The sequence below is a fragment of the Malaclemys terrapin genome, chromosome 1, assembly GCF_027887155.1.
Source record: "Malaclemys terrapin pileata isolate rMalTer1 chromosome 1, rMalTer1.hap1, whole genome shotgun sequence".
Classification (NCBI taxonomy): Eukaryota; Metazoa; Chordata; order Testudines; family Emydidae; genus Malaclemys; species Malaclemys terrapin.
The window spans coordinates 31,729,313-31,742,502 of record NC_071505.1 but is presented as its reverse complement, the minus strand read 5'-3'; the positions used below and the strand labels follow the sequence as shown (position 1 = coordinate 31,742,502).

General features: G+C 43.3%; 1 protein-coding gene across 2 annotated transcripts in view; it reads right to left on the bottom strand.

The window, feature by feature from the left end:
• Positions 1-13,190, bottom strand: part of TBC1D22A (TBC1 domain family member 22A) — a 446,515-nt gene that overhangs the window by 95,741 nt on the left and 337,584 nt on the right. For both annotated transcript variants that reach the window (XM_054019874.1, XM_054019883.1), the window contains exon 12: positions 3,432-3,527. In XM_054019874.1, coding sequence (XP_053875849.1) covers positions 3,432-3,527 — 96 coding nt within the window. The remainder of the gene's footprint in view (positions 1-3,431; positions 3,528-13,190) is intronic.

Genomic DNA, 13,190 nt, shown 5'->3' with positions numbered 1-13,190 from the left:
AATTCTAGAAACTGTGACAGAGGGTCCTGTGGCACCTTTGAGACTAACAGAAGTACTGGGAGCATGCTTCTGTTAGTCTCAAAGGTGCCACAGGACCCTCTGTTGCTTTTTACAGATTCAGACTAACACGGCTACCCCTCTGATACTAGAAACTGTGATAGCTGATAAAATAGGGACCAAACCATTATACTATTTAGCTGCACATAGTTACTACAGAGACTTTCCATTTGATTATTTCAAACCAAGTTTAGAAATATTGGTTATTCATTCTTTATCAGGTAGACTTGTCAATGCATTATGAATATCCTTTCTCTGATTAAAAAAACAGAAACATAGGCAATTGCCAGACTAGACCAGACCAGTGTTCCCTCTGGCAATTTCTCTGACAATGGCCAGTACCAAACACTTCCTCAAAATTTTCAAGGAAAAAGTTAAGTGCAATAGACAGCACATTACCAGCATATTGCCCTTGTAACTGTGGATATTCTCATAATCCATACTAAATATCTAATCCTTTTTCATTAACACTAGTGTTTTCACATTGTTAATTAACATGATGAAAACATATAGTGTTGGCAAGGTGTCACAGGGTGCTTATTCAGCTATGCAGTGAGCAGCACTGTCTAGCCTCAGAGTAACAGCCGTGTTAGTCTGTATCCGCAAAAAGAAGAACAGGAGTACTTGTGGCACCTTAGAGACTAACAAATTTATTAGAGCATAAGCTTTCGTGGACTACAGCCCACTTCTTCGGATGCATATAGAATGGAACATATAATGAGGAGATATATATACACACATACAGAGAGCATAAACAGGTGGGAGTTGTCTTACCAACTCTGAGAGGCCAATTAATTAAGAGAAAAAAACTTTTGAAGTGATAATCAAGCTAGCCGAGTACAGACAGTGTGATAAGAAGTGTGAGAGTACTTACAAGGGGAGATAGAGTCAACGTTTGTAATGGCCCACCTGTTTATGCTCTCTGTATGTGTGTATATATATCTCCTCATTATATGTTCCATTCTATATGCATCTGAAGAAGTGGGCTGTAGTCCACGAAAGCTTATGCTCTAATAAATTTGTTAGTCTCTAAGGTGCCACAAGTACTCCTGTTCTTCTTTTTACTGTCTAGCCTGTTTTTCTGGTCTTCCAGTCCCAAACACAACCAGTCTTTAATCGTCAGTTTCCCAACATGACAGGAGATAGCACAGGTATACAGCAGGAGGAGTTTCCACAGCTTGCTCACCCTCTGAACTCCCAGACTTGCTTCCTGTTTCTCCCAATTACATATCCTCCCAATTACTAAGCCAATTACCTCATCAGCACAATTCACAGCAAATATTGTAATCCCCAGCTGTTGATTGATTCCTATTAAGCCTGAAGTCTTGTCTGTGCTCCAGCAACTTCAGTGATCAGGGTGCTACAACTAGCACTAGGTCACATAAGGGCATAGTAGTTTTAGATGGTCATAGTTAATCCTAATTAATTCCAATATTAGACCCAAACTTAAACTGTTTTTGTCTGACTTTTTACTGTTTTTGTACATATAACGCATAATACCTTCAAAAATGACTGATTAAATCATATTTATCCCCAAGAGTTCATAACTGCATATATATGTGGTAAATCACTCAGATCTGTCTCATGAATAATAGGTGTTTTAAAACTTTTCTGAATTACGTATTTACACAGATTTTAATGACATCAATGGAAACTAAATTACAAAAAACTATCTTACATTGAAGATCAAATGTAGACAGAAGAAAAAAAGTAGAAGAAAAAAAAAGACTACAATATTTCACCCCATATTTTCCATTTACATATGTGTCTTATCTACCAAGTGTGTGTAGGAGATGAGGCAGATGCTATAGGCTCTGGGAGCAGGAAACAGCATAAATGGATTTAGTGGAGGGGATGGGGCCCAGTGCTAACATATAGTTGTGAGGGAGAGGTGTCCAGCATTAAGATATTGTTTGGGAAACAGCATAAACTGAAGTAGCCTGGTAGCATGTTAGGAGGCAGTATGAATTAAGCTATTCACGGGGAGCTACTCAGAATTAATTTACTGTTGGGGAGGCAGCATTAAGTATTTTAATTGTGGTTAGGAGGGCAGCCCAACATTAATTAGAGCTGCCTCAATAAATCAATTCATTTTGTGGGGAAAGGCAGCATTGATTGATTAGTGCATGTTTTCTGGGGGCAGCATACAGTATTCATGTGTGTGGGACAACATTAATTAGCAGAGCAGAGTTCAGCCAGCAAGAGACTGGGGTCTTTGGGTCCAAGCAGCCGGGGAAGTGCTCCATTAGAATGGGCAGGGCTCCCAGGCATGGCTTGCAAGGGGGCAGTATATTTCAGCCTTTTACATCTTCCTAGCTATTGTATATGTAGTATTTAGAGAAAAGTAATATCATCATAAAAATCAAACTACTATTTTTGTGAGAAATAAACAAATCTAAGTTCTACAAATACAGGCGATCTTAAAAAACAGCCAAATTCTTCCTCATCTATACTGTGTAAATCCGATTGCAAACAACTACAAAGTCCTCACTAATCTCTGCATCTTGCAACCCGCTCCCTGACTATCCACCTTATTTCAGAATCATTCCAGCAAGATAAACCATTCTCTTGTGCTAACAATTTGAATAATCTCTAAAAAGAAGAAACTAATGTAACATGAATTGTACTAACAAAGCAGTCCTATAACTTTATTCTGTGTACTCCCTCTTCTCTACTCCATACCTAATGTCCTTTCCCCTGTCTTTCTTAGGCACAATTTAGGTTGTAAGCTCTTTCGGCCAAAAACTGGCTAAAGTTTTCAAATGTGGGCATCCAAAATAAGTCGCCTATATCATATTTAGGCACTGGAGTAAACAGTCTGGTTTTCAAAGATGTGGAATTGTGTCTGCCTGGCATTTTTGAAAAATAGGCCATTCCATGCATGTTTGCTTATCTGACCCTATGTCTTTATTATCTATGTAGAAGTGCCATGCATATCGCTGATGCTATACAAATGTTAATGATAATAAATAGGCAACATCACCACCACATTTTAAGATAAAATATATAGATCAATTTACCCTCAGTCACTTACATTTTCAGAAAATCTCACTGTGAAATTCCAAAACTTTCCTTATTATGTTTCCTGAAATCTTTGCCTCAGTGATTGTCTCAGTTTAAGTAAAACTTTTTCGAGAGTGTACTTCCCCCCACATACTGCACCCCACTATCTGCTGCTGTTTACAGTCAATCATTTCAGGTACAAGAGCTGACACTTACAAAGAGTTAAACATTGTCAATTTTAGTGCAACTGTTGTTGCTCTGTCAAATTCATACATGAGTAATCCTGTAAATAGAAATTTAATAAATAATGTCTGCTGGGAAAAACATATCCCTAGATATCTGCAGGGTTGAATAAAAATGTATTTACTTACTTGAAAGTCTCTTTCTTCCAGTATCTCTTTCCTCCACCTGACAAGGAAGGCAGCACAGACGTACAAGTGAAAATGAGAAAAGCCCTCAGGTTCAGACTAAAAAAACAAAAACAAAAAAACCCCCAGAAGTTAAATGTACTGAGTCGTTACTTTACTTATAAAATTTAACCCCAATTATATTTATAAGACATTCAATATTGACTGGTTGTTGACGATATGAAATGTTTAAGAGAAACAAAGAACACAGACTATGTGCTTTCTTAATCTTCATTAGGTCTAGAATCTTATTAGATTTAAGGGACTTAAACCTCTATTTTTCACATCCCAAACATATTATGACTTCATCTCTGCCATAAGCATTCATAGACTATAGCCTGTACTGAGAACCAGGCCTGGGTGCATATTTCTCAAAGTTAAACTACTTTCTTTCCAGCCCATTCCCAGGCTTTTCCCTTTAGTAACTATGTTCTATGAATTACTGTAAGCTCAAGCACACTCCCCCAAACCCAATGTTACACCCATATGCCCCATGTTCACTACTTAAGAGTGTGGAAGTTCCATCTGATATTCATTTCTGTGACATTGCACTACATATGTTTTACGGAAATATGCTTATGAGTGTAAATATGATGTAACTGGAATATGCTTTATGCAAAAGGTCTCTTTACAAAGCTTATAATCTACTGAGTGTGTACATCCTACTTGTATGTATGCATCATTCTTGTATCTGAAGCTAGAAATATGAAGCATAACTCTTTGAGCAGGGGGTTGGACTAGATGACCTCCTGAGGTCCCTTCCAACCCTGATATTCTATGATTCAATGAAGTCCGATTGTAATTATGCAAAGTGTGGGCCATTAATGGTGGTTTAGAACCTTGATGGCTCCCATTGACAAGACAATTGGTTGTAAATGGCTCTGTTTACTTGCAAACCTCTCTGTGTACCTGTGGGTCAGCCCTGGAAGAATGAAGTCTTACAGTGATATGTGACCATGTCACATGATACTGGAATCCATCTTAAACCTGGTGTTTTTCCATTTAGAAGGAGCGGTGGGGACCCAGAGAGACTAGATTCCTGCCTTGTGCCAAAGCTATAAAAGGGTTAGGGTTAGGGGTGGAACAGAACAAAGGGGGCGGTCAATCATGAGAAATCCCCTAGTTACCACCTGAGCTGGAACTAACAAGGACTGTACCAGGGGAAAGGATTGGGCCCACACTAGGAAGGAGTCTAGTCTGTGAAAGAAGCTTATTGGAACATCTCTGAAGTTGAGATTTACCTGTATTCAGTTTCTTAATGTATTAGGCTTAGACTTGTGTGTTTTGTTTTATTTTGCTTGGTAACTTACTTTGTTCCATCTGTTACAACTTGAAATGACTTAAATCCTATTTTTTATACTTAATAAAATCACTTATTAATTAACAAACCCAGAGTAAGTGATTAATACCTGGGGGAGCAAACAGCTGTGCATCTCTCTCTATTAGTGTTATAGAGGGTGGACAATTTATGAGTTTACACTCTATAAGCTTTATACAGAGTAAGACTAATTTATTTGGGGTTTGGATCCCATTGGGAACTGGGTGTCTGGGTGCTGGAGATAGTGCTGTTTTTGGTTAAAGTCTGCAGCTTTGGGGGCATGGACCAGACCTGTATCTGTGTTGCAGCAGGCTAGCATGTCTGGTTCATCAACAAGGCAGGGTTCTGGAATCCCGAGCTGAAAACAGGCTCAGAGATAATTCCAGAACATCAGGTGACAGTCCTAAGGGGGTCTCTCTGACTGAACCACAATTTCTTTCTCAAGCCTTTTCACAATTGTAATACAGTACTCTGTTCATTTGCTAACTTTTTTTTTCTTTGGGCGGGGTGGGGGAGAATGAAAGTTTGGTGGGTGTTGACCAGCTGCTAATTTATCACATTAAATCCAACAAAAATTGTATTCTTTCTGCATTTAATAACATGACCACCACAGCAATTCTGGAACACAATCAGTTACAGGCCCTAATTTTGTAATCAAATCTGCTCTGTTGCCTAATGCATTTTGGAGTAATTTATTTGACTCTCCAACAATGATCATTTTCTATGGCTCCTGCCAGTAATTTAGATTTCATAAACATACTAAAGAGTTAGTCCAAAGGCATTATCTCCATGTACAGTATTAAAGAAAAGTATTTCCCTAAAGCAAGATCTGTGGCCAATTAAAAAATGTAACTGGGTAGAATTTTATTTGAGACTGATTTCTAATTACTGCTGAAATAGTAAAATTGAAAAAAGAAAACTATGATCCAACTTTTTTTTGCGTTCGCGTTGGTTTACCGAGAACACACACTACAGTGAAGTCTCATTAGATCAAAATTTTGGAAAAAATGAATTATTTTTTAAAGTTAGTAAACTACAACGCTGATAACTAGAGGGAGTACAATTTAGTTAAGATATTTAACCAAATAAGATAAGTAAATATAAAATACTGTAATTGTCCTTTTTAAAAATCCAACAGAAGTCTGGATATTTTCTTAATCATCTTCGCTGGTCGTTGCAGAACTATTTCTTATTGCTTTCCTACAATTTCCTACAATATCACACATACTTGAGGTTAGGGCATTTGTTATACAATACATTGAGTTTGACTTTTCTTCTTCTTCTAAACAGATCATACATTTTCTGTGGAGAAACATACATCTGGAGGCAATGCATGTGAAGCCTGGCATGTGGACTAGTGGAGTGGTGACTCCTGTCCTTGTCCATCGGTGCCTTGTCCATTGGTGCCTGTGCCCATTGGGTCCATAGTGACTTCAACAGCACCTGCCACTGTAGAACTTTGTGAGCCATGGGTACCGGGCTGAGAATGTCTTGGTACTGGCAGTCCTGAAGATATCAAGCGTGCCAGAGATTATTTAGGACTAGCTTAGGGCTCACTGTGGGGACTTCCTGCTCTCTTTTTTGATGACTTATTAGAAGGGTCAGTAGCTGGTTTCTTTGACCCATAGCCTTTGGATGTTGACAGTTGTGTAGAAGAATCACATCTGCTAGGTGACTTTTGGCATGGGTCTGGGGAGGGTCGGAAGGTTATCTTCTGTCTCAACTCCCTGACTTGCAAGAACTGGGCCTGAGTTGCTGGCAGAGACCACACTTCTGTGGATTGTGGCCTTCCCCAAGTCAGTGTATGCACTGGGAAGAGTGATTGTCTGCAACAGGGATAGCCTCTTTGCAGGAGACGCACTTCTTGAAGCCCGGAGAACCAGGCATACTCTGTTGTGGGAAGGGTCCCTAACAAGAAAATAGCAGGGGGGAAAATAAAGTCTTTTTATTTTTTTTTAAAGGAAGAAAATAAGAAAAGAGAAAAAACCCTACATCTACAACTAAGTTCTTGGAGATTGACTAGCTATAGAAATGTAAAATGAAAGTGAGGTTGTAACAGACTTGGAATAGCTCTGTCTCTAGCCAGGAGCGGTTGAGAAGGTTGGCTAGTCTTGTGGCAAGGCACGAGGAAAGAGAGCGCATGCGCAGGCCTAACAGACACTGCTACTGAAGGTCTCCAATCAGCAGCGCAGGGACACAAGCACACCTGCAGTGAAGCACCCATAGGCACACTACTCGAAGAAGAAAACGTAATTCCTTGTGTTGGAATTTGCTTGGATTAAAAACGACAGTCTTCAACACCATCAGTGAGGGCAGATATCAGAATTTCATTTTGCATGTTATTTGAAAGACAATGCCAGTGCCCCATAATTATGAAGTAGCACTGGTTCAGTCTTGATTTAGAGAGAACACAATCTATCACTGACCATATTTTCCTGCATAATAATAATATTATATTAAACAATAATAATAATCCAGTTGTGGTGTAAAAACTCAAAAGTGCTTTGTTGCCCCAAGTACACTGGACAATTAAGCAGCATTTCTCTGCTTGATACTTACATATCTGACAATGGAAAGGAATACATATTGCCTAAGTACTTATGAATGCTCCTTGCACGAGGGGGAGGGGGAGTGTCATTGGAACAACTGCAGTACCCTAAAGAGTGGAAAACGCCCCTCTTAGCAGTTGCTTCTCATACCAGGAGAGTGACTGCAAGGGAGATGGGAGTGGGAAAAAGTCAGTGGAGCCTTCCATTCCCTGTTAGCAGGCAGGTGAGTCCAAAGATAAGTCTGACTACATAAAGTAGTCACAAAAATAGGGTAGCGCTAATCTTTTCAGGAAACTTTTGAATTTCCACTTGAACTGAAACAAGGGACCCTGAGATGTGGGGTGCCAGGAGAAAAAAAAAGTGGGTTAATTTGGGAATCATGGCAGGAAAAAGTTTAGGAATAATTGCCTTAGGAAAAAGGTATGTTTTTACAACAAGATAGCTAATATATGATAATTAACACATAAATCTTAGTATAGACAGAACAAGTTATAGTTTTATCTAAACTTCCCTTTAAGATTCATTTTGATCATCTAATCAAAGTAAAAGTATAACTTGCCCGCTCTGCACTAGAATTTTTAGAATATGAGCTATCATGTGTTCACTATTTCATTGTAACAACCATACTTTTTTCCTAATGTAAACATACTCCTAGAGAATTTCTATTTAAATACTGGGTTCAGAGCTCACTGTTTAACATATGAAATTGGATAAAATGACAGCTGAAGATGATGTAGCTGTAGGAACAGCAGTAAACACCAATTATCACATCAGTTTTTGTTCAAGAAAACATGAAGAAATTACTTTAAAAATCCAGAAGGCCAGTAGAGGTCAAAAACCTTTTCTTCTTTATTCTGAACATAATTAACAGAACATGAGAGATGTTTCCTGTTTAGTTGCATCATTAAAATACCTTGATAGCTTTTCAGCTCTACAATTAATAAAGAACAGTTACTAACTTTCTGTAACTGTTGTTCTTTGAGATGTGTTACTCATGTAAATTTAAATATGGGTGTGCACATGCTGTGGGCGCCGAAAAGTTTTTCTCTCAGTGGTATCTGTCGGATCAGCACTGGTGCCCCCTGGAATTGCGCCCTGATAGCGCTGATATATAGGGACCTTCTGCCCCGCCGCCCTGAGTTCCCTCTTGCTGGTCAACTCAGACAGAGGTGTAGGAAGGTCGGTTTTGGAATGGATACGAGCAACACATCTCAAAGAACAACAGTTATGGAAGGTTAAAAACAGTTTTTTCTTCGAGTGCTTGCTCATGTCCATTCCAATGTAGGTGGCTACCAAGCAACTGTAGGAGGTGGGATCGGAGTTCAATGACAAGTTTTCCTAAATGATTTAGTCCAGCTTTGGGTAGAAGATGGGAAGAAAGATGTCCTGGTTATTGTGAAAATGCGACACCACCTTTGGAAGAAAGGTTGGGTGAGGGTACAGTCTGTCCAGCCCCTTAAGGAAGTAGCTACAGAGCGAGTTAGCAAAAATTGACCCGCCATTTACCTCTGGGTGGAAAGACGAAATTGCTGCCAGATGTACTCTAATCAATGACACTGATTGCCCTTGCTGCTTCAGGTGTAGCAAGTAGTCCAGAATACACTGCACTGATGCTCCGGTGGGTGAGACCCTTTTCTGTGCTGACCAAATTGAGAACCTCTTCCATTTTGCCAGATACATGGCCCCAGTGGATGGATTTCTGCTCCCTCGAAGAACCTCTTGAACTGGACCTGAGCATACTAGCTCTGAGGGGTTCAGCCATGGCTTTCAGGCCATGAGATGGAGGGACTCAAGGTTTGGATGATGTAGGCAGCCGTGATCCTGGGAGATGAGATCCAGAAACAGAAGTAGGGTGATTGGTGTTTCCACTGAGAGGTCCAGAAGGGTGGTGAACTAGAGTTGATGTTGCCAGGCTGAGGCTATCAGGATCAGGCTCGTTCCCTCCTTTCTGACCTTCAGCAGAATCTTGTCTATGAATGGAATGGGAGGGAATGCATAAAAGAGATGGTCCTTTTATGAGAGAAGGAACGCGTCTGTGAGCGAGCCCGGGCTGTGATTCACAGAATATCAGGGTTGGAAGGGACCTCAAGAGGTCTAGTCCAACCCCCTGCACAAAGCAGGACCAATCCCCAGACAGAAGGAAGCAGAACTACAGACACTTCCTGTTGCGCCTCGTTGCAAACAAATCTATCTTGGGAGTTCCCCACCTCTGGAAAATGTCCTTCATGACATCTGGTCAAATGGACCACTCATGATTGGAGATGATCTGCTGAGATGATCCGCTAACTTGTTCTGTGCCCCCGGAAGATAAGAGGCCTCGAGGGGGATTGAGTGGGTTATGCAGAATTCCCACAGGCAAAGGGCTTCCTGGCATAGGTCAGAGGAGCATGCTGCTACCCTGTCTCCTTATTTAGAACATCACTGCAGTGTTGTTTGTAAGCACTGACACAAATTTGCCTTTTAGATGGGGCTGGAACATTTGGCTGGCAAGGGCACCGCTCTGAGTTCCCTCCTGTTGATGTGGAGCGAGAGCTCCTCCTGGGACCAGAGGCTGTGAGTTCTGAGGACTCCCAGATGGGCCCCCCTACCCAGGGCAGAAGCATTGATGACTAGAGACATTGCCAGCTGTGGTTTCGCGAATGGGACGCCTGCGCACACTGACCCCAGATTCAGTCACCATAAAAGGGAAGTGATCACTGAAGGGGGAAGCGTGTCCACCATGTCCAGGCGGTCCCATCCTACTCAGCACAGTGACGCTAGCCAGTTCTGAATCGCGACCTTAAGTGTTTCACTAGGTATGTGCATGATGCAATATGGCCCAGGAGTTTCAGGCAATTTCTTGGCATGGTGATGGGATGGTTTCTGAGGTTCTGTATGATCGAGCCCAGGGTCTGGAATGTGGCTTCCAGAAGTAAGGCTCTGGCCTGAACCGAATCAAGGACTGCCCCTATGAACTCTATCTTTTGGATGGGGGAGATCGTGGATTTTTGCATGTTTATCAACAGGCCTAATTTTTGGAAGATTGATAATATTAGGTGTAGGGCAGCAGCCCCTCCCCCACCGAGCACAAGTGGCGCCTTTTTAATTTTACTCACCCGGGCGTGGGGGAAAAAAAAAAGGGCATTGTCCGCTGCGGCGCTTTTACTGATGGGGCGGTGCTCTGGGTCTTCAGCGGCGGGACCATCACTCGCTCTGGGTGTCTTCGGTGGCACTGAAGCTTCATCGCCGAAATGCCACCAAAGATCTGTGGAGTGAGTGAAGGTCCCACCGCTGAGGTGCCGCTGAAGTCCTGGAGCGCTGCCCCGTCAGTAAAAGCGCTGCAGCGGGTGGCGCCTTTTTTTTTCCTGCTCCCCCTCTTCCCTCCACCTGGCTAGGCCACTGTGTAGGTCTGCCTCCACCTGAGCCCTGGTTTGGCCTCTGATCAGCCAGTCATCAAGGAAGAGATATACTTGAACCCTTTGTTTCCTTGGGAAAGCTGCAACAACCGCCATGTATTTTGTGAAAACCCGAAGGGCTGCTGACATGCCAAACAGAAGTACCATGAACTGATAACGTACTTGACCCACAACAAATCTGAGGATAACGGTGGTCAAGGAGACCATGCAGAACTTCAGCTTCTTCATGAATCTATTGAGGTTTTGCAGGTCCAGGATGGGTCGGAGACTGCCATTGGCCTTTGAGATTAGGAAATAATGGGAGTAAAACCCCTTGCCCCTTGGCTTTGGAGGAACCTCCTCTACCGCTCCCACTTGCAGAAGTATTCACACTTCCTGAATTAGAAGGTGCTCGTGAGTAGGGTCCCTGAAGAGGGATTGGGGGGGGGGAGGGAGAGAGGGTGAGGAGGCAGGGAAGAACTGAAATACAGAGTTTATCCCAGTCCTATTATGCGTAGCACCAAATGATCTGATGTAATATGGCCCCATGCCTAATAGAAGTGAGATAGCCAGTCCACAAACATTGGGGGAGATTGGATCCAGACACTGCCTTGGTACACCGTCCTCGAGCACAGCCTCAAAAGGCCTGTTTAGACCACGACGATTGTCTAGCAGGCCCAGGCCCATGGGCTGACGAGGGCTGGGGAGGAGGCCTCCTTTTGTATCTCCTACCCCACCTCCTATTATAATCCTACCTGGACTGAGGTTGGTAGAAACAAGGCAAAGGCTGGGGCTTAAAGTGCTTCCTCAACAGGGTCAGTGTTAGTAGGCCTAGTGACTTTAAGGTGGCCCTCGAATCCTTTAAGCTGTGGAGCTTAGAGTTGGTCTGCTCTGAAAAGTGTGACATACCATTGAAAGGAAGGTCCTGAATTGTTTGCTGCACTTCATATGAAAGGCTCTAGGCCTGCAGCCACAAGCTTCTCCTCACAGCCACAGCTAAAGTCATGGTTTGTGCAGATAAGTCTGCTGCTTGCAGGGACGCTTTCGCCACTGCTCTGCCCTCCTCGACTAGAGCAGAGAACTCAGTCCTAGATTCCTGTGGCAGCAAATCTTACATTTAGTCAGTGCCCCCCAGATGTTAAAGTCATAGCGGCTCAGGAGTGCTTGCTGGTTGGCAATTCGAAGCTGTACTCCCCACGTGGAGTAGATCTTTCTGCCAAAAAAAGATCCAGCTTCTTAGCATCCTTGGTCTTGGAGGTAGGTTCTTGTTCCCCCTACCCCTCTCGTTAATTTGCTGCTGATACCACTAGCAACACTAGGGGAGGATGGGTGTACAGATATTCAACCCCCTTTTGGGGGGCACAAAATACTTTCTCTCCACTCTCTTTGCCATGGGTTGCAAGGAGTCTGGAGTCTGCCACAGGGCCTTAATGAGTTCCAGGATGGAACAGTTTAGGAGCAAAGCCACTCGTGATGGGCCTGAAGGGGCCAACATGTCCATCAAGGCATGGGAGGCTTCTGAGATGTCCTCCACCTGGATTCCCAGGTTCTGGGCTATCCTCCTTAGAAGCTCCTGGTGTGCCCTATGGTCATCTTGAGTGGGTGCAATTGAAGTTCCTACTACTGCTTCATCTGGGGAGGAGGAGGATGCTAGGACTGCTACCAGACTCTATTCCTTCCTTCAGCACCTGAAGAATCCTGTGATGCCAGGTGCTGAAGTTCGGTAATGGGCTAGGTGCTGGGACCTAGTTCCTGCATAGAGGGAAGAGATGGGGGAGCTCTACCCTCTGACACAATAGAATACGACTTCCTTGACTGAGGCCATTGGGTCTGATTAAAAGCCCAGAGGGTCCAAAAAAGCCATTGCATAGGTACCTGCCACTGTGTGGGCCAGGCCATTGGTAGAAACCCTTAGCTCATATCAGCCATTGGGTGCTGGTGGTCAGACCTGTGCTGCCTCCTGCGGGAGCTGTAGGACTCTGGTTCGGAGTCCGATGGCAGGGAGTCACTCCCCAGTGACCACAGGGGAGCTGTGTCTGATGGTACTAGAGTAGTGCCAGGAGGGGAGTGTCCAGTGCTGTAAATTCATCGCAGTACCTGTGGTCTTGGTGCCATAGATGTTCTCGTTTTCAGTGCCTGTTCCCGCCTGGTGGGGGAAGGCAGGACCGGGAGGGAGAGCAAGTTTCTTGCTGCCTCAAAAGCCTCTGGAATAGATGGAAGCACCCGCACTGCACTCCGATAGCTCTCCCTCTGAAGAGAGTCCAATGGTACCAGACTCGACAGTTCCCCTCGCTAGGCTGGAGTCCACGGTACCAGACTGGCAGCCATTGAGCGTGAGTGGCCTGACACGGGTCACTCTGCCAGCCTCCTTGTGATGGCTTATGGCAAGCCTCACATGGCTTAAACCCCAGAGACCGAGGCATGCCCCGAGAAGTGAGGTCTGACTCTATTACTATTAACTAACACTAAAATTAGCATAACT